At 54.7% G+C, this 20705-nt stretch overlaps 1 protein-coding gene across 20 annotated transcripts in view; it reads left to right on the top strand.

Moving 5' to 3' along the window:
* Nucleotides 1-19221, top strand: part of CSNK1E (casein kinase 1 epsilon) — a 33641-nt gene extending 14420 nt beyond the window's left edge. For 3 of the 20 annotated variants that reach the window (XM_054469535.2, XM_054469536.2, XM_054469537.2), the window contains exons 5-12: nucleotides 1147-1375; nucleotides 2034-2204; nucleotides 3145-3293; nucleotides 6624-6684; nucleotides 7535-7727; nucleotides 7821-7960; nucleotides 8736-8800; nucleotides 10108-11346. In XM_054469535.2, the coding sequence (XP_054325510.1) occupies nucleotides 1147-1375; nucleotides 2034-2204; nucleotides 3145-3293; nucleotides 6624-6684; nucleotides 7535-7727; nucleotides 7821-7960; nucleotides 8736-8752 (960 nt within the window). In that variant the 3' untranslated portion in view covers nucleotides 8753-8800; nucleotides 10108-11346. Of the gene's footprint in view, nucleotides 1-1146; nucleotides 1376-2033; nucleotides 2205-3144; nucleotides 5865-6623; nucleotides 6685-7534; nucleotides 7728-7820; nucleotides 7961-8735; nucleotides 11347-17697 lie in introns of those variants that run through there. The other 17 variants (XM_063663258.1, XM_063663263.1, XM_063663260.1 and 14 more) reach the window with 7 other exon arrangements.
* The last annotated feature ends 1484 nt before the right edge of the window (nucleotides 19222-20705 follow it).

The following is a 20705-nucleotide window of genomic DNA, read 5'->3' as shown; positions in this document are numbered from 1 at the left end:
TGCCGTGGGTAATGTAAAGCCTGCGGTCGGTCACACAGACCTGGGTCCTATTCCAGACCAGTGACCGTAGGTGAATGCTGAACCTCTCTGAGCCTCAGTGGCCTCATGTGAGAGTCTCTCCTTTGTTGGTTGTTGAGGGGATTAGGTGAGATACCATTCAGCACCTTGCCAAAACAGGCTCCTCTAACAGGCTGTTGTTAAGTACTAAGCCCTTCATCAGCATAGGGAGGAAAGCTTCTTAAAAATACAAAACTGTAGAATTTTGAACTTGGAATGGAATGTGGAGATCTTGTACAGGGGTTTTAATCTTGGTCTGCAAAAGTCCTGCGATGTAGGCTGAAGGTGCGTGAGCAGAGGGTCGCCACAGCCCCTCACAGTGTGAAACTCAAGAAAGGTGCAGGAGATGTTGAGCTGTGCTGAACCTGGGGCCAGAGCCAGAGGCCACGGCATATGCATGGATATTAGTTTGAGTTTTAAAAACTCGACTGAAAAGGTAGCTCAAGTCTGTAATCCCAGCACTTTGGGAGGCCGAGGCAGGCGGATCACCTGAGGTCAGGAGTTTGAGACCAGTCTGACCATCATGGTGAAACGCCATCTCTGCTAAAAATACAAAAAATTAGCTGAGCGTGGTGGCGCGCGCCTATAGTCCCAGCTTCTCAGGAGGCTGAGGCAAGAAAATCACTTGAACCCTGAAGGCAGAGGTTGCAGTGAGCCGAGATTTTGCCACTGCACTCCACTGTCACCTCTTCTGGTCTAGGCTTCCCCCGTGTTCCCTGCCTGCCCCTACCCCACATCTGTTGCCTCTCTGGCTCCCTAAGTCCTATGAGTGTGGGGCCGGGCAGGCAAGCCTTCCATGGGGAACCAGTTGCCTTTCTAGCAGACTCTTCATTTCTGGATCTTCCCATTAGCTTTCCTGCAATACTCTCTTTCTCTGTCTCATAGCCAACTTGGTGAACTCCCCCTTCAGAGTTCATCCTGATGTCACATTTTCCAGGAGGCCTTCTCTGGCCTGCCCCTTAATTACCCTCATGGTCAAAGGCAGACCCTTCTCCCTCTGCCTTTCCACCTCTGTGGCCCCAGCCCCTGCCTGGCCCAGAGCGCTGGGCAAGGGCCCCTCTGTTGAACAGATGGTCCCCTCCTCCCCAGATCAGCCGCATCGAGTATATCCACTCCAAGAACTTCATCCACCGGGATGTCAAGCCCGACAACTTCCTCATGGGGCTGGGGAAGAAGGGCAACCTGGTCTACATCATCGACTTCGGCCTGGCCAAGAAGTATCGGGACGCCCGCACCCACCAGCACATTCCCTACCGGGAAAACAAGAACCTGACCGGCACGGCCCGCTACGCTTCCATCAACACGCACCTGGGCATTGGTGAGGGAGCCAGGCCTGGAGCAGTGTGCACCTGGGGCCACTGGCTAGGGCCCAGCTCTCTGGAGCCCTCTCACCCCCTACCTTGATGGAGGCCCCCAGGCTCTTTTCTAGTGAGAAAGTCCCCACCCCGTCTGCCCGCAAGCTCAGGCTTATTCCATGTCCTTGCACAGTCGGGTCTTCCCCCTTGTAAGCCAAGCTGTGTGTGCCAGGCGCCTTCCCTGGCCCTGCTTCCTCCTGTGCCCTGTTGGTGCAGGCTGGAAGATACAGGCTCAGAGGTTTAACATGGGTTGCTTAAGGTCATGCAGCTTAGCGAATGCCAAAGCTGGATTTGACCCTGGCCCCATCTGATGCTGAAGCTTGTGACCTCTCCACGAGGTGGGCCAGGCAAGGGGGCAGTAGGTGCCCTGTCATAGTCATTGAATGATGAAGTGCCTGAGCTGGAAAAACTAGGCCCAAATTAAGTTGAGAAGGTCCTGCCTCAGGCTTCTTCTCTGTAGGAGTAGGATAATAGCAGTGCCTGTTTAAAATGCATACAGTGAGCAACATCCAGTGTGGGGGCAGGAGGGTCCTGGTGCATGGTGAGGAGCATGACCCAGAGGATGAGTTAGGGGCCTGAGTGGACACCTGTCCCTCACCTAGTCTTTGACTCTCTGTGCAGAGCAAAGCCGTCGAGATGACCTGGAGAGCCTGGGCTACGTGCTCATGTACTTCAACCTGGGCTCCCTGCCCTGGCAGGGGCTCAAAGCAGCCACCAAGCGCCAGAAGTATGAGCGGATCAGCGAGAAGAAGATGTCAACGCCCATCGAGGTCCTCTGCAAAGGCTATCCCTGTGAGTAGCCCAGTGGGAGGGGACATGCCTGGGGGCCCCTGAGGCACTAAGGGAAAGGTGAGGCCATACAAAGCCCACGCTGGGGCTAGGCGTGGTGGCTCACTTTGGGAGGCCAAGGCAGGCGGATCATGAGGTCAGGAGTTCGAGACCAGCCTGACTAACATGGTGAAACCCCATCTCTACTAAAAATACAAAAATTAGCCCCACCTGTAATCCCAGCTACTCAGGAGGCTGAGGCAGGAGAATTGCTTGAACCTGGGAAGCGGAGGTTGCAGTGAGCCGAGATTGCACCATTGCACTCCAGTCTGGGTGACAGAGCGAGACATCGTCTCAAAAAAAAAAGGAACAACAACAACAAAGCCCACACTGGGCTGCCCCACAGCCCTTGGCACCTGAGCAGTAACCCCTGGCTCTTTGCCACTCCTTGGCACAGCCAGAAGGCCCGGTTTCCCTGGCCTGGCTGTTACACCTGTTGCTTCCCAGCCCACATTCCTGCCTCATCTCCCAAGGGCCCTCTCCCCAGTTTTTTTGAGGAGGAATTGGAAGTTTTCCTCCTCTTGCTTAGGTTGTGTTAGAAGGTCCCGTCAGGCTCTTGCAGTCCTTTGAATTTATGGCAACGATTGATCTGCGGGCCCCAGGGTGCTTGGTGAGGGCAGCGGAAGAGCTGTGGGCATGGATGGCTCCTGGATCCGGCTACCTGGCAGAGGCTCCTGGCCACTGTTCGCAGGTTTTCCCTTCCTCTGAAAGCGGCAGAGGCTCTGCTCACAGGCAGGCCAGGCTTTCATCACGGTAGGGAAGGCCATGGTTCTGTTGCCTCCTTTTCTTGCCTCTCAGATTGGAAGTATCTAGGGACAGTGGGTGGCTAGGGCAGTACTGGCTGCAGGGGGTCTGGGAGCATGGCCTTACGGTGGCCTTCTCTATCCCCTGCAACACCCCCTAGCCGAATTCTCAACATACCTCAACTTCTGCCGCTCCCTGCGGTTTGACGACAAGCCCGACTACTCTTACCTACGTCAGCTCTTCCGCAACCTCTTCCACCGGCAGGGCTTCTCCTATGACTACGTCTTCGACTGGAACATGCTGAAATTCGTGAGTCACCTGGAGGCCAAGGCGGGCTTGGGGGACTGGATGGGGAAGGCCCTGACTCAGAGGGCCAGAGTGAGCCGGTGGCGGGTGGGGCTTCCGACAGATGGGAGGTATGAGCTGGACAGTGTGGTTGACCTCACTGGGGTCCCAGAGCCCTCCAGCCTCATCTGTGCTGACAGCTTGTGCCGCCATGGGCAGCAGGGCCCAGGCAGGGCACTGTCTCCCGTCGGAACAAGGAGGACCTGGCTTCGCCTGGGGTCCCTCCTGGGTGCCCGCAACAGGGCATGGGTGGTGCTGGCGGTGCCCCCTGCTGCCCTGATCGCTGCCTACACCGTCCTGCTGCTCCTGTTCTGCACATCCCAGGCGGCTACCTGCACCGTGGCCCCTCTGGCCAGCCTGGACCCAGTCATGGTGCTTTCTTTCTTCTTGGTCATGGGCCCCTGGGTCTGGCTAGGCAGTTGTTCTGTTTCCCTCTTTTAAGAGTGCCGGGGGTGGGGTTGGGTGGGGAGCAGCATTGGCCGGCCGTACTCAGAGCTCTGGAATCTGTGAAATCGTATGTCTTGTTTCACATCTCTTCTGGAAAAGGGGGCTTCCTCGAGCCAGGCTCAGCCCCGTGACAGCCCCATGACAGCGAAGGGACTGTTCTGTCCCCGCCCCTGTCCCTGTGTCGGGCCCACGTACTCACCCACGTACTGGTAAGGATCCTCTGAGGTCTGGCTTTTCCAAAATTTGCCACTTGACCAGCGAGCGCAGGAGGCTGAGCCTCAGCTGTGCTTTTTGTCCCTTTCAGGTGCCCGGCGCCCCTGGGCACCCAGAGCTCCCCAGATAGGCCCATGGAAGAGGTGGAGGAGGTGGAGGAGCTGTCCCCCCAAAACTACTGGCCTGTGGTCTGGACTCCAGGGCCCTATTTCTGATGTCGCCAGGTGTGCCTGAGCCCATCGGGGCCAGGCCTGAGGGAGTGTTTCTTGGGTGGGTGGGATGACCCCCTGTTCCCAAGAGATGGCAGCACAGTGGAGGCCATGGTGGAAAAGGCCCTGCCATGGGGTCCTTGAGAGCCAGGACAGCCTGAAGGAGGGATGGTAGCCACTGCCCACAAGGGGCCTGGTGGGAACGGGTCCCAGGACAGACTCACAGCCAGACCCCGTCGGCAGCCTCTCTGTTGAACCTGAACTCATTAAACACCTCCTCTTGCTTCATCCTGGTGTGCCTTTTTCACGGCAGGGCCCTCAGCCGCCCTGCTAGATGGTTAGGACCAAGGCTGTGTTCTCCTGGAAGCCAAGGTCGGCACATTGGTCTTGGGCTTCTCTTCTGTCTGGGTTTCTTGTTCACTAAGGAGTGAGACAGAGAATGGGGGTCTCGCAGGCCAGGGACCTCAGGGAGAGGCCTCTGTTGCCCTTTTCAGCAGGGGTGGAAATGGGATATTGGCAGGGGGCGTCTTCTCTGACTTCACCCTAGACCTTCTGGCTCCAAATGGGGCCCATGGCCTTGGGCACCTGGGACCAGCTCTTTCCACCATGAGAAGGCACTGGGCACTTCTCATCGAGATAGTCACTCTCAACTCTGGTTCGTGATGGGCTTGGCCCTCCAGCTCAGCACAACTCCAAGAATGGATTTTGTATTCTCTAGACAGACACTGTCCAAGATGGTAGCCATTGGCCACATGCGACACATTTTTAATGAATTAAAATTAATCAAGACTGGAAATGTCGGCCAGGCGTGGGGGCTCATGCCTGTAATCCCAGCACTTTGGGAGGCCAAAGAGGGCGGATCACTTGAGGTCAGGAGTTTAAGACCAGCCTGGCCAACATGGTGAAACCCATTTCTACTAAAAACACAAAAATTAGCTGGGCATGGTGGTGTGTTCCTGTAATCCCAGCTACTTGGGAGGCTGAGGCAGGAGAATCGCTTGAACCCAGGAGGCAGAGATTGGAGTGAGCCGAGATTATGCCACTGCCCTCCAGTGGCCACCACATCCAGCAAGGCAGACGGGACCATTTCCTTCATCCAGAACGTTCTGTGGACATGACTGCTCTAGGTGCCTCCCTTATGGAGTCTCACAAGACTGTCTAGCCAGCAAGATCTCTTTTCCAACCAGGCCAGGAGCACCTCTCCACCCACTGCTGCTAGTCTGACCGCCTTCCTGGAGTTAAGGGCTCTTGAGGCAGGCTCTGGAGTTAGAAGCTGGGCAGAGGCACCCACAGCCTTATCCTTTGCCAATCTCTGACTCATTGCCACGGCCACTGTAGTGAGCTGAACCACCTCCAGCAGTCCCCTGGCAGAAGCACCTGGAAAACATGCAATGGGAACCTTCACCCTGAGGCCAGGCCCTTCCCATGCTACCCAACAGTAGACGGGACACCCTGTGTTCTGCACCGGGGTGCTGGGATCTGTGGTTCCCTGGAGCCTGGAAGCCACTCTCAGCACATACAACCACTGTGTTCCGAGGTCCAGTCAGCCGGCCGGGAAGGAATTCAACACAGCCAAGGACAGAGGTCCATGTGATGACGGGTGGATGCTCGTGTGACTTTGCTGACCTTTTGTGTTTTCTATGGGCAATAAAGACCAAGAGAGCTCCCTGCTGTGTGTTTCTTGCGTCCTATGGGTTGGATGGGACCATGGAGAGTCGCCCACTTCTTGCCTCCGGGCTGGCAATGACCTGAGCCAGCTGGGCTCACAAAGGGCAAGGGCTCCAGCCGTCTGCTTGGCTGCTGGCTGCAAGGCTCCACACCTTGGAGCCAGTCACACAGCCTCTGTATCCCAAGCATGGAAATGAGATTGACCTGCCTCGCAGGGTTGATGTGACCCTACCCGCAGAAGGTTTGGCATGGAGGTGCCACAGCTCGTGTTCCTCCCCAGGCTTTGCCGTGGCTCTGGCTGAGTCACTCTTTGCCAGCCTGCAACTGAGTGGGAGCCCGGGGTGAGGACCGGAGGTCAGGAGTTAGAGCCCCGGTGGTCCCAGGCCTGCCTGAGAGGCTTCTGGATGGGAGGATGGGAAGATGGATCTTCTAGAATGTTCTAAGGCAAGGCTCTGAACAGTGACCTCTTGGGGTGCAGAGAGCAGAGTGGGACTAGGTGGCAGAGGCCTGGGTTCAGACCCTAGCTCTTCCCTGAGCTGTGTGACCCCAGGCAGGTCACAAGGCCTCTCTGGGACTTGGTGCCTCACTAAGATTCAGGGATCACTCTGGTCCTAGCCACTACTTCCTGGAGTTGCTTAAAGACAGGGCCAACCCCCACCTCTTGGCCAGTCTCCTGGGAGAGACATGGGTTGCAGGAACCACACCCTGTGGCCCATGAGCAGGCCCCCAACTCAGCCCGCAGCTCTCTCCTCCACAGATGCGGCCCCCTTCCTGCCAGCCCCCTGTCCTTCCCTGCGGACGGCCCCGGGATGAACTAGGTAACGCAGTCGGGCACTGCCCCCACATATGCTCCTCTCTGGCCCCTTCTCACTTCCTCCTGCACCAGGGGCGGCAGTGGCTGGACAGCAGGGCACCTGGGGGCTTAGGGCATCCCTTCTGCTCCAGCCTTGCCTGCTGGGCCTCTTCTTCCTCCGTGAGGAACGTGGCCCCATTTTCTTCTCCAGCTCCCTTTGAGCTTCTGTCCCAAGGCAGGCGGTATCTGTGTGGGTTCCCTGGGCCTCCTGGCTGTGGCCTCCACTGCACCTGCCAGAAGCCATTGCCAGGTCCCGGCAGGGGAAGGACAGCTCCCTGATGAAAAGAGCCCCTGGCTAGGTACCGGGAGAGCTGGTCTGAGTCCTAGCCCAGCCTTCCACTAGTTTTGTGACTCTGGGCCTGTTCTTTTCCCCCTCTGGACACCCCTAGCCAGTCTGCTAGAGGCCTCTAAACAGCTTCCCTGCTCGGTTTGGCAACCTTGAGTAGTTAAGGGCTCTTGGTACACAGAGAGGGGCCAGGGCAGGCCCAGCCCCAGGCCAGGAGGGCCAAGAGGTGCTCTTGATCATCCTGGGCGCATTAGTTGTCCTGGCTCTGGCTCCATCCCAGGAGAGCAGGGCAGACTGACCTCCCTCTGCCCCCAGACCCCTGCTTTCTCCTTCCTCCGGTGGTTGTGTGGCTTCGTGTCTCTGTGCTGTGTGATTGTGGGTCATGGCTTCCCGCACTTGTCGGGGAGGCTGGAGCAGAAGGTTTCTGAGATACCCACCCGGCCTCCCTCCCCTGCTGTGCCCTGCAGGGCTGTTGGGCCCAGAGCACCCTGGCCTCTGGGGCTGACCGGTGTCTTTTGCATCCCTGCAGGGTGCAGCCCGGAACCCCGAGGACGTGGACCGGGAGCGGCGAGAACACGAGCGCGAGGAGAGGATGGGGCAGCTACGGGGGTCCGCGACCCGAGCCCTGCCCCCTGGCCCACCCACGGGGGCCACTGCCAACCGGCTCCGCAGTGCCGCCGAGCCCGTGGCTTCCACGCCAGCCTCCCGCATCCAGCCGGCTGGTGAGCAGGGACTCAGGCAGTGGGCTGGGCTCAGGGTGGGTGGGGGGCTCTGTTCGTGTCTACTCTGAGGGTGGCTTCCCACTCTCCCTCCAGGCAATACTTCTCCCAGAGCGATCTCACGGGTCGACCGGGAGAGGAAGGTGAGTATGAGGCTGCACAGGGGCGCGCCCGCCAACGTCTCCTCCTCAGACCTCACTGGGCGGCAAGAGGTCTCCCGGATCCCAGCCTCACAGGTGAGCTGCCCCCCTGCCAGTCCCTCTGGGCCTCACAACTGAGTTAGAGACCACCCAGTGGGAGGTCAGGCCATGGCTCTGTTCTTCCTTCTCCATTGACGCTGCTTGCCTTGGAGTGAACCCCTTGTGTTGAGTCGGGACTTGGCCTCATTTAATCCTCTGAGGTCTAATGAGCCCTCTTGAGCAAAGTCATTCACCAAGGCTCAGGGCAGTAACATTCCCTGGCAAGTGGCACGGCTGGGCTCCAGCCCTCACTGCCAGGGGCCCAGCCAGGGTGGGCAGCAGGGGCTCAGAGATGAGGTGTTCCTGCTCCCTGACATCAGGGAGCCCCCAGGAGCCCCCGTGAGCATTGGCAAGAGCATGGGGTGTAGGGGCGGTGAGGTCCCATCTACTTTGGTGCTATGTTTGGATGGGGACACTTGGGAAGTGGGAATCTGTAGTTGCCCAGGGCAGGTGGCCTGGTAGAGGTAGGTGGGAGCCCTGCCCTCGTCCTCCTGCTTGTGGGCGAGGAGGGAGTCCTGCGAGAGAACCCTTCTTGGCTATCTACTAAGGTAGCAGGTTTGCCTCCCTGGGCAATGTTCGTAGCTACAGACAGGGACATCCTAGAGTCACTGGAATCGCACAGGCCTTCCCTCAGCTTGAGGGGCTGCATGGAGGTGGGGGTGGGGGTACACCTCCTCAGTGGGGAGAGACTTGCCAAATCTCCATCGCCAGTGGCTAAGGGACTTGACTTGAAGCTTGTCCCTCCCTCTCTCTCCCTCTCCACCCTCAAAAGACAAGTGTGCCATTTGACCATCTCGGGAAGTGAGGAGAGCCCCCATTGGACCAGTGTTTGCTTAGGTGAGTCCATGACTGCTGCAGATGCAACCAGCCCAGCCAGCCTAGAAGCTCCCAGGGCCCCAGAAAGAGACCAATGTGTTGTGGAGGAGTGGGTGGCAGTGGCAGATGGTACCAGGCGCCCCAGAACTCTAAGGGGCCTCAAGGAGTTTAAAACCTCAGAGCCTGCCTGACTCGGGGCCAAGGGTTTCTATGCTCAGGCCTGACCCCACATGGATTAGTTTCTGCTGGAAAAACTTTTTCTGCCCTCAGCCAGCCCTCTGTCTCCTTCTGCCTTAACATATTCTGGAAGGTTGGTTCCCAGCAGAGACGGGGCCATGGGCTCACACTCTGACCTCTCCCACGGCATTAGCCTTGTCTCAGCCTTTGGGCTGTTACGCAAGTTAATTCCCGCACAAGACTCACAACAGGGCTGTGGAGGAAGCAAAGGAGCCCTTTTTAGGCCTCTGTAGTAGGACTGGGAGAGGCCCTCTGGCCAGCATGAGCCTGCTAGTTCTTCTCTGACTGCACCAGGCCTTGAGGCGGGGTATGGAAACGCCCCTCTCTGGGGCCTGGCTTGGGGAAGGGGAGGCAGCAGGGGTTCTTTGGGCTTCTCGAGGGTATAATCTGAGCTTTCTGGGGAACGTGTGTCCATTTGTAGGCAGTAGCCCGACACGTCAGGGGACTCGACTTCACACTGGGACAATCTGTGTGTGGTCTGTTTTGTAGAAATTCATCCACACAGAGAGTGGAGGCATGAACAGGGCTGGCCTTCCTCGGATCTCAGGCCCAGGAACCAAGCTGTCCATGGCGGGCTGGGCAGATATTTGGGGGTGGGGTGGGGAGATGCTCACCAGGAGGGCAGAGAAGGGAGAGAATCTGTTTGTGTCACATGAAGATGGATCTCCCAGCGTGCTGGGCCTTGAGCCAGGCTCTGGCTCCAGAGGGAGATAGACCAAGGGACGAGAAGACGGGAGTTTGGGGGGCCAGGTGCAGTGGCTCGTGCCTGTAATCCCAGCACTTTGGGAGGCCCAGACAGGCGGGTCACTTGAGGTCAGGAGTTCGAGACCAGCCTGGCCAACATGGTGAAAACTCATCTCTACTAAAAACACAAAAATTAGCCGGGTGTGGTGGCACACATATGTAATCTCAGCTACTCGGGAGGCTGAGACAGGAGAATCGCTTGAATCCGGGAGGTGGAGGTTGCAGTGAGCCGAGATCGTGCCACTGCACTCCAGCCTGGGGGACAGAGCAAGACTCCATCTCAAAAAAAAAAAAAGTAGCCAGAGACAGCTGTGCACCTCACCTGTCTTCTCCCTTCTCCCTTCTAGTGTCTTCACTGTATTTTCTTTAAAAAAAAAAAAAAAAAAAAAAAAAAGATGGCAAAAATAAACCACTCAAAAGAACAACAAAAAACCCAGCACAAAACCGACGATGGAGTTTGTTTCTTTGATTTCTTTGCCAATGGCAAGAAGATGAGATGCCCTCAGCACTAAGGATTCTTGCCCCCTTGTGGTGCCCGCTGCCCCCAACCTTCAGGCTGCCAGATGCTCCCCTGACAACACCAGGCTATAGGAGCCAGACGCCAGGGCCTGCCCGGCCTCCTGTTCCTGCCCCCACCCACCACCTGCCTGGAGAGAAACGGGTCGGGTCCGTGTCGGAGAAGTGACAGGTCCCAGAGCCAAAGCCGGCCCTCGAGCATCATTGGGGAGTGGTGTAGTCAGTCAAAGGCAGTTCCCACCGAGTTTCCCGAGCCTCAGAATCCAGGAGATACGCACAGCCCCACCCACTCTGAGATGACAGTGGCCGACTTCCCGTGCTGGGCTTTTCCAGTATCCCCCTGGCCTCCAGCCTCCTCCTCTGCCTCTCCATGGAGTGGGTGGGGAGGTGGTGGGGGCCGGTGTCCCCTGTGTGTGTGTGTGTGGATGTATTGACCTGTGTTTCCCAAGACAGCAGGTGCCACGGCCCACCCCGCCTGCCAGCCCTAATTCCCGTTCTCCTGTGTCTACTAACAAGGACATGGGGGTGGGCGGTGACCTCCGCATCCCTCAGAGCTCAGAGGGTCCTCGCTGCCACCGATCCCCCCCAGCCCGTCATCAGCCGGTGGCAGCTTCATCTGCCATTCCTGGTTTTAGGGCAGAATCCATGGAGACTGCTTCCAGAAGGCATCTGGCTCTGAGTTATAAATTACTTCCTGGTCCTGACAGTCACCTGGGGTCCCCCCTCTCCCTGGTTCCACCTTTCTGAGGAGGAGCCTGGGGTCAGGGCTGGGTTTTGGATTAACCCATCCTTCCTAGTTAACACCTTTTTGTTTTTATTTTATTTTATTTTTGTTTGTTTTCTCCATGTGTGTGTTTTCCTAATTTATTTACCTCTGTTTCCCCTTTTTCCTTTTTTTTTTTTAATTAAAGAGCAAAGCTTTTTATTACTTTGTAATTTAAAAAACTGAAAAAAAAATACTGAAGAACTTTGGGGGGAATTTTGTACTTTTTTCCTGTGTAAATATTGGACTTTTTTGAGCTTTATTGTGGTTGTTAATTTGAAGTAATAAAGTAGAAAAGATAAAGTGATGCAGGCAGCCCTTTGTCCACCTCTGTGCCGTCAGGGCCTCTCCCTGCAGACCCAGAAGTGGGTCTTGCTGGGATCAGCAGGAGTCAGTGAGGAACAAGCCCTCACCCTGGAGGCAGGTGTGGCTGGGGCCACTTTCACAACACTTGGGCTGTGGTTGGGATGTCCAGGGGGCTTTGAAAACACGAGTGCACACAGGTGCCACGAGGGGGTCTTGTAAAGAGGGCTGGGGTGGGGCTGAGAGCTTCTCCCTGCACACTCCAGGTGTGCTGATGGCCTGGGACCCCTCTTTGAGAAGCAAGGCCCTAAAAGCCCTTCACACATGATTTTATCCACACAAGTATCCTGAGTTAGGTCCTGTTAATAGCCCTGCCTTCGGACAAGGAACTGGTCCTGCTGTAAAATATCTTGCCCACAGTCACAGCTCTGGTGGCAGAGGCAAGACTTGAGCCCAGGCCATCTCGCTGTGGGGGTTGTGGGGGTGCTCTGACCCTCTCCACCGCTGACCCTAGGGCTCCACGAGGGAGAGTGCTGAAGCGAGCTCTGATAGTGACTCTGGGCAAGGTCCTTCAGTCAAGCCTTGATAAAAGGGCAGCGCTCAGCCTCGCCTGCCTTGGTCTCACCAGCTTGGAAAATAATCTGTCCGTCTGCATTTACCCACCACAGTTTACTTCCTTTCGTCAACCCAAGAGCCATTATTGCCACAGTCTCAACCCAGAAGCAAGAGCGAAGCCTCCCAGGTCTGCCTGGGAAGCGGGTGGAGGGCCCTGGGAGGTTCCCCTCGGGCGTTTTGAAATCCTGGACGTAGCTCAAGGCGCCTTCCAGTGCTGGCCATCAAGACCCAGTGACCCACAGGCTCACGGCCTGGTGGAGTGTTTCCTGCTGTGTGAGGCCCAAGTAAAGGTGGGTCCCCTTTACAGGCATCAGGTATCAGGTGTGTTACCCAAAGCCAGGAAATGTCAGTAGGCCCTGGAATGGCAGGTGGTAAGCAGAGCCTGGGCCTTGGGGCTGGGTGGCAGCTGGGAGTCAGTGGTCAGTTGGTCAGCCTGCGAAGAGCCATTTTGTTTACCCACACTTGGTTGAATGAAGTGCTAGGGGAATGCAGCAGAGAGTTCCCCTGCCTCCCCAGACCTTAGGACCTTCTGGGATGGACAACCTGACATCAGACGGCGAGTGGAAGTTACCAACTAGAGGCCCTGAGAGAAAAGAATAAGGAGCTGATATTTGTCTTTTACAGTGAAAAGTATAGTTCTTTTTTTTTTTTTTTTTTTTGAGACAGGATCTTGCTCTGTCACTCAGGCTGGACTGCAGTGGTGCAATCATGGCTTACTGCAGCCTCAACTTCCCAGGCTCAAGGGATCCTCCTGCCTCAGCCTCCCTAGTAGCTGGGACCACAGGTGCGCGCCACCATGCCTGGCTAACTTTTGTATTTTTTGTAGAGATTAGATCTCACTATGTTGCCCAGGCTGGTCTTGAACTCCTGGGCTCAAGCAATCCTCCCACCTCAGTCTCCGAAAGTGCCGGGTTTATAGACATGAGCCATTGTGCCCAGCCTATTTCATCAATTTTAATAATAAGCTAATGCTTCTCCCCCTCCTCTTTTTTGGCTTATTTTTTGGATATGAAGGTGTTTACATACACGAAAGTCAAGCTGTCTAAAAACCTATAATCTGAGAATCTTTCCCGCCCCTGCTGCTCTGCCCCATTTCTACCCATCATGCTTCTTCCTGCATTTCTTACTTAGAGAGCTAGTGTTTGGGAGTGGGCAGTGGCTGACAGCCTCTAAGGAAGTGACATTAATGCGTCAACCATACAGTTTATTAAGTATGCCAAATAATCACAAGGAAACTTTGCCCCTACCAGAGGGGGCAAATAGGCACCTGGTGAGTCATTTTCATTCATGCCACAAAAAACACTTGCTAACTGGGCTTGTGTAGGCACCAGGGTGCCCGGTACTAGGCTGGAGGTGGTGCAGGCATGGAGGGTTGGGAGCACAGGATTGGCATCTTGGGGGCTTCGGGCACATCTCAGTTTCCTCCTCTGTAATGTGGAGGTGATGATGCCTGTTTCTTTTCTTTTCTTTTTTTTTTTGAGACGGAGTCTCGCTCTGTCGCCCAGGCCGGAGTGCCGTGGCGTGATCTCGGCTCACTTCAAGCTCTGCCTCCCAGTTTCACACCATTCTCCTGCCTCAGCCTCCCGAGTAGCTGGGACTACAGGAGCCCCCCACCACGCCCGGCTAATTTTTTGTATTTTTAGTAGAGTCGGGGTTTCACCGTGTCAGCCAGGATGGTCTCGATCTCCTGACCTCATGATCCGCCCTCCTCAGCCTCCCGAAGTGCTGGGATTACAGGCAGGAGCCACCATGCCCGGCCAATGATGCCTGTTTCTGAGGGTTGCCAGAATTCAACGAGACCTCAGATGAACACAAGGGCTAAGCTCATTGAGGGTTCACCTGTGCCAGGCCATTTCCAACCCTTTGCTCCCAACAAGACTGCAAGGTTAGTGTATTATGTTCCTTATATTATTTTATTTTATTTTTTGAGATGGAGTTTCGCTCTTGTTGCCCGGACTGGAGTGCAATGGCACGATCTTGGCTCACTGCAACCTCTGCCTCCCAGATTCAAGTGATTCTCCTGTCTCAGCCTCCCAAGTAGCTGGGATTACAGGCATGCACCACCACGCCAGGCTAATTTTGTATTTTTAGTGGAGACGGGGTTTCTCCATGTTGGTCAGGCTGGTCTCAAACCCCTGACCTCAGGTGATCCACCCACCTCAGCCTCCCAAAGTGCTGGGATTACAGGCGTGAGCCACCGCGTCCGGCCATATGATCCCTATTTTATAGATGGGGACCCTGAGGCACAGAAAAGATGCCCTGGCTCGACAGCCCACGCTGCTAACATTGACTCCACAGTCCCAGGTACCTCCTAAGTGCTCTGTTGCGATAACTCCTTGTTTCAAACATGAAGTGTGAATCTTCCAGGGTCTCATGGCCTAGTCAGGGGAAGGACTCAGAGTAGCAAGTGGTTCACCCCAATCCAGAATCCAGTGTGACAGGCCTAGTGTGAACTCAGGATAAAGGAGGGTGGGAATGTGTCTGGTATCATCAAGGAAGGTGTTTCAAAGGCGCTCGGCCTGAGCCTTGAGATATGAGTGAGATTTTGCTGGGGAAAGTCATTCTCAGCAGAGGAAACAGCATGTGCAAAGTCCCAGAGGTAGGAACTAGCATGAGATACTTAGGGAGGTCCAAACAGGGAGTGGGAGGGAGACAAGTCACAGTGGCTGAGGCTGGAGAAGTCCGATCCTGCAGAAGCAGGCTTGCATCCAGAAAGCTCTCCCACTCCCTAGCTGCGAGCAGCTCGGCCTTCTTGAGCCCCGATTTCCTAATCTGTAACATGGGGAGAATTGTCTGCACAGAAACTGTTATGCCCCCTTAGCCTGACCCCTTCCGGGCCCACTCGCCTGACTTCCATCAGGCAGCACCTGGACCTTGGGGAGCTGCTGCTGGGGGAGGGGCATGATGGAGGTTAACTTGGGGAATGTGAATCTGGCAACAGTGCGCAGGGAGATTGGAGAACAGAGAAAGGAGGCAGGAAGAAGGCTTAGGGAGCTGAGGTCACGACCCAGGCACAAGGTGTCCGGGAGGCCAGGATGACTGAACTGCTTCAGAACAAGATCTGTTTTTTTTTTTGTTTTTTTTTTGAGATGGAGTCTCGCTCTGTTACCCAGGCTGGAATGCAGTGGCAACATCCTGGCTCACTGCAACCTCCATCTCCCAGGGTCAAGCAATTCTCCTGTCTCAGCCTCCCAAGTAGCTGAGATTACAGGTGCACGCCACCATGCCTGGCTAATTGTATTTTTGGTAGAGATGGGGTTTCACCATGTTAGCCAGACTGGTCTCGAACTCCTGAACTTGTGATCCGCCCACCTTGGCCTCCCAAAGTGTTGGGATTACAGGCAGGAGCCACTGTGCCCGGCCACAAGGTCTGTTCTTAGCAGATTGAGAGAGAGGGAGGAATCGAGAGGCTCTGGGGCTGCCAGCCTGGGGTCCTGGGAGCACGAGCATGGCAGGATCACTGATGGGAAGCTAGCTTGGGTAGTGAGGAGGGGCACATTCCTCAGCCCCAAGCCAAGGAGGGGCAGCCAGCAAGAGAGGTGCTCAGCCAGAGGAGTGGGGCAGCGGGAGGCAGCTGGTCAGCTCAAAGCAACAGGGTAGTGGGAAAGGCAAGGCTGGCAAAAAGGGGCCCTGCCTGGCCTTTTCCCCCTGATTACCCTCTTTTCAAAATTGAATTACAGGGCTCATGCCTGTAATCCCAGCACTTTGGGAGGCTGAGGTGGGTGGATCACCTGAGGTTAGGAATTCAAGACCAGCCTGGCCAACATGGTGAAACTCCGTCTCTACTGAAAATATAAAAATTAGCCGGGTGTGGTGGTGCATGCCTGTAATCCCAGCTACTTGGGAGGCTGAGACAGGAGAATAGCTTGAACCCGGGAGACAGAGGTTGCAGTGAGCTAAGATTGTGCCATTGTACTCCAGCCTAGGCGACAAGAGCGAGACTCTGTCTCAAAAAAAAAGAATTATAGACCAGGTATAGTGGGTCATATCTGCAGCAATTTGGGAGACTGAGGTGGGAGGATAATTTGAACCCAGGAGTTAAAGGCCAGCCTAGGCATCATAGTGAGCCTCCATCTCTATTTTCAAAAATAAAAATTAAAAAATTGAATTGTAATTTATGCACAGAAAAATGCACACATCTTGGGTGTACATTTTCCTTTTTCCCTTTTTTTTTTTTTTTTTGAGATAGAATCTTGCTCTGTTGCCCAGGCTGGAGTGGTGATCTCGGCTCACTGCAACCTCCAATTCTCCTACCTCAGCCTCCCGAGTAGCTAGGACTACAGGCGCACACCACCATGACCAGCTAATTTTTGTATTTTTAGTAGAGATGAGGTTTCACCATGTTGGCCAGGCTGGTCTCGAACTCCTGACCTCAGGCAATCCACCTGCCTCAGTCTCCCAAAGTGCTGGGATTACAGGCATGAGCCACCACACGTGGCCTGGAGTGTACGTTTTTCTACTCCTGTGTAGTCACTGCCTGGATGAAGATGTAGGTGCTTGTTAATATTCCAGCACATCTCCTCATGCCCCTTCCCTTCCACACCCCGCTCCCCCATACACACACAGGTATCCACTCCTCTAAGTTCTATCACAGGTTATGTGCGGAGTGAGAAGGGAGGCTTGGAGCTCAAGAGAGGAAGAGGAAGGCCTGAGCTGGGACACTCTCACGGGCTCGGCTGGTGGGAGGAGGTTGTTGTGAGGTCAAAGAGGACTGCAAGTGTTTTGGAGGCCACAGAACCCTTGAGCAGGGGGTGTCCAAGACTAGACAGCAAAAGATTCTGAAAAGGAAGGAGGGGAGGAACCAGGGAGACTTTGACCTGGGACAAAAGAAGGGGCTGGGTTTCCTCTGCACTTGGTCTCGTCACCTCCCCTCTGTTTCTTATCGCCTTCAAAAATACAAGCTCCGGCTGGGCGTGGTGGCTTCCGCCTGTAATCCCAGTACTTTGGGAGCCTGAGGCAGGCAGATCACGAGGTCAAGAGATCGAGACCATCCTCGCCAACATGGTGAAACCCCATCTCTACTAAAAATACAAAAATTAGCTGGTCGTGGTGGCGCGTACCTATAATTCCAGCTACTCAGGAGGCTGAGGCAGGAGAATCGCTTGAACCTGGGAGGTGGAGATTGCAGTGAGCCGAGATCGCACCACTGCACTCCAGCCTGGCAACAGAGCGATACTCCGTCTCAAAAAAAAAAAAAAAATGCAAGCTCCTGAAGTCACTGGCCTGCTCCTAGGGGTAGCATCCCCTCTCCATTCACTGCCTGCCTGCTTCCTACCCTTGGTGCCCCCACCCCAGGGTTTCCTAAGGGAGAATGGATCAGGCAGACCCCTGAAGCAGCTCCAATGGAAGCTCCTTTAGTGCAGCATTATTTTTATTTATTTATTTGAGACAGGGTCTTGCTCTGCTGCTGAGGCTGGAGTGCAGTGACAGGATCACGGCTCACTATAGCCTCCACCTCCCAGGCTCCAATGATCCTTCTACTAGCTAGGGCCACAGGCATGCACCACCATGCCTGGATAATTTTTCTTTTTTTTTTGGTAGAGACAGGGTTCTCTCTATGTTGCTCAGGCTGGTCTCAAACTCCTGGGCTCAACCCATCCTCCAGCCTCAGCCTCCTAAAGTGTTTGGATTACAGGCATGAGCCACTGCGCTTGGTCAGCAGTGCAAAGTGTTATAGCAAAGTGAAATATTCTCTCTCTCTCGTCCTCTTCTCCCTCCTCTCATCTCTGCTTTATTTCAGAAACAGATGTGGAAACAGTTATGGCTAAGAATGCTCAGTCCCCATGGCCTCTTTCCCAGAGTCTACAGCACAAGCGCCCACAGGAACACAACTGGTCATTGGAGAAGTCCACACATTCCAAGCTCTGACCTCACTCTGCCCAATTACCAGACATCCATAATTTGTTCTCAAAGCAGCCTTCTCCAGGGTCTGCCTGTTTCCCCCCTGCATGTGGGTCAGGGAGGGAGAAACGCCCAGGTGCAGGATAAAGGTTGCCATGAAGCCATCTTTTTCTCCTTCTCCTCCCTGTGGCCGCCTTTTCTTTCACCCTAGCCTTGGGCACTAACAGCAGCTCTCTATCCTTTCAAGTGGCCCATGTGAAGTGGTGTCCCGTAGCCTACTGAGGTTCAGGAAGGTAAACATCCAGGGCTTGCCTTCACCAAGGTTGCCGGTGCAGGAGAGGCTGATGGGATAAGCAGAGGGTTCAGCCCTGAAGCTGTGGGAGGAGCACTGCCCCTTTAAGAAGGAGAACCTCACGCCTGTAATCCTAGCACTTTGGGAGGCCGAGGTGGGCAGATCACCTGAGGTCAGGAGTTAGAGGCCAGCCTGGTCAACATGTTGAAACCCCGTCTCTACTAAAAATACAAAAATTAGGCGGGTGTGGTGGCACATGCCTGTAATTCCAGCTACTTGGAAGGCTGAGACAGGAGAATTGCTCGAACCCAGGAGGTGGAGGTTGCAGTCAGCTGAGATTGCGCCACTGAACTCCAACCTGGGTGACAGAGCAAGACTCCATCTCAAAAACAAACAAAAGAAAGGCCCACCTGGGGCAGAGGATGCCTACAGATAGTAACCTGGGCTCCTCCACGGCCCTTGAAGAATGTCTTCTCAAGTAATTATGCCTCCCAAGGCCTTTCATCCCAGCATCTTGAAAGCACCTAGTGTAATTAACTTTGAAGTCACACCATCCAGGTTTACCAAGGACAGGCCTGAGACCTGATGAGTCACTGCAGCTCTGCCACTCAGGCCTCTTGGTTCCTCCTCTCCCCTTTTCCTCCCTCTTGTTGCAGCTTCCCTGAGAAAACCCAGGATCTGGCCGGGGGCGGTGGCTCATGCCTGTAATCCCAGCACTGTGGGAGGCTGAGGTGGGCAGATCATGAGGTCATGAGTTTGAGACCAGCCTGGCCAACACAGTGAAACCCTGTCTCTACTAAAAATATAAAAATTAGCTGGGCATGGTGGTGCGCATCTGTAGTCCCAGCTACTTGGGAGGCTGAGGCAAGAGAATCGCTTGAACCCGGGAGGCAGAAGTTGCAGTGAGCCGAGATCGTGTCATTGCACTCTAGCCTGAGCGACAAAGCGAGACTCGATCTCAAAAAAAAAAAGGAAAACCCAGGACCCAGCCTCCCCAGCTGCCTGCATGCTCCTGACCCAAAGGTGGACCTCCCTTTCCTGATGGCATGTCCTGGACAGGTGACTGCATCCTGGAATTTTGTAAAGAATCTGAAACATGTTCCTGGTGATTCCAGGAAAACTGATAGGAAATCCTTCTCTTTGGCCTGTTTTTGTTTGCTTGTTTGTTGGCTACGTAAGTTTGAAGTGGGACTCATCTCACCGATGATGGAGCCACAGGTCATGTGTGCAACTGAGAGAGACAGAGAAAGGAAGCTTCTTCTCTCTTGTGTCTCCTACTCAGGCTCCTTACGCAGCAATCTGTGAATCACTACCAGCTGCATCCCTGATTCACTCACACACACACCCCAGGTAGCGCGCCCACTAGGAATGGCCTTGTTGTGCTTGCTGATGGCCATCGATAACCTGAATGTCGCCACCCCATCAAGAAGGGCTGTGTGAAGTTGGAAGCATTTTCTGTTGCTGGCTGATTTCCACCAAGCGGGGGCTGGCATGGGTTCCTGGGTTCATTTAACAAACAGGCTGGCGCAGGTGTGACCTTGGTCAAGTAACAGTGCCTCTCTGTGCCTCAGTTTCCTCATCTGCCAGGTGGCACTCACAAGATCTTGGTTGACATTGCCTGCCGTGTAATGAATGCTCAATGAACAGCAGCAGTGATGAAGATGATGAAGGACACTCACGGCTGCCCCTGCGTGTCAGGTTCTGGGAACAAAAAGATGATTAAGATCCAGTCCCTTTTGCCCTCTGTTTGTGTCAGCACCCATTATCCTGACTTCCAGAAATGTCCTGTACATTGAAAATCACACACAAGGCCAGGCCTGGTGGCTCACGCCTGTAATCCCAGCACTTTGGGAGGCCAAGGCGGGTGGATCAGGAGTTCAAGACCAGTCTGACCAATATAGTGAAACCCTGTCTCTACTAAAAATACAAAAATTAGCCAGGCATGGTGGCAGGCGTGTGTAGTCCCAGCTACTCGGGGAGCTGAGGCAGGAGAATAGCTTGAACCCAGGAGGCAGAGGTTGCGGTGAGCTGAGATCATGCCACTGCACTCCAGCCTGGGCGACAGAGCAAGACTCCATCTCAAAAAAATAAAAATATAAATAAATAAATAAATAAAATCACACACAAATATTTGCATTAATGGCTGGGCGCAGTGGCTCATGCCTGTAATCCCAGCACTTTGGGAGGCTGGGGCAGGCAGATCACTTGAAGTCAGGAGTTCGAGACTAGCTTGGCCAACATGGTGAAACCTGTCTTTACTTAAAAAAAAAAAATTAGCCGGCCGAGTGCGGTGGCTCACGCCTGTAATCCCAGCACTTTGGGAGGTCAAGTTGGGCAGATCACGAGGTCAGGAGTTCGAGACCAGCCTGACCAATATGGAGAAACCCTGTCTACTAAAAATACAAAAATCAGCTGGGCGTGGTGGCACGTGCCTGTAATCCCAGCTACTCAGGAGGCTGAGGCAGGAAAATTGCTTGAACCCGGGAGGCGGAGGTTGCAGTGAGCTGGGATCCCACCACTGCACTCCAGCCTGGGTGACAGAGTGAGACTTCATCTCAAAAAAAAAAAAAACTTAGCCAGGCGTGGTGGTGCATACCTGTAGTCCCAGCTACCCG

Source organism: Pongo pygmaeus, chromosome 23 (genome assembly GCF_028885625.2).
Source record: "Pongo pygmaeus isolate AG05252 chromosome 23, NHGRI_mPonPyg2-v2.0_pri, whole genome shotgun sequence".
Lineage (NCBI taxonomy): Eukaryota > Metazoa > Chordata > Mammalia > Primates > Hominidae > Pongo > Pongo pygmaeus.
The sequence above is the reverse complement of the archived record's forward strand: the minus strand, read 5'-3'. Positions and strand labels throughout refer to the sequence as shown.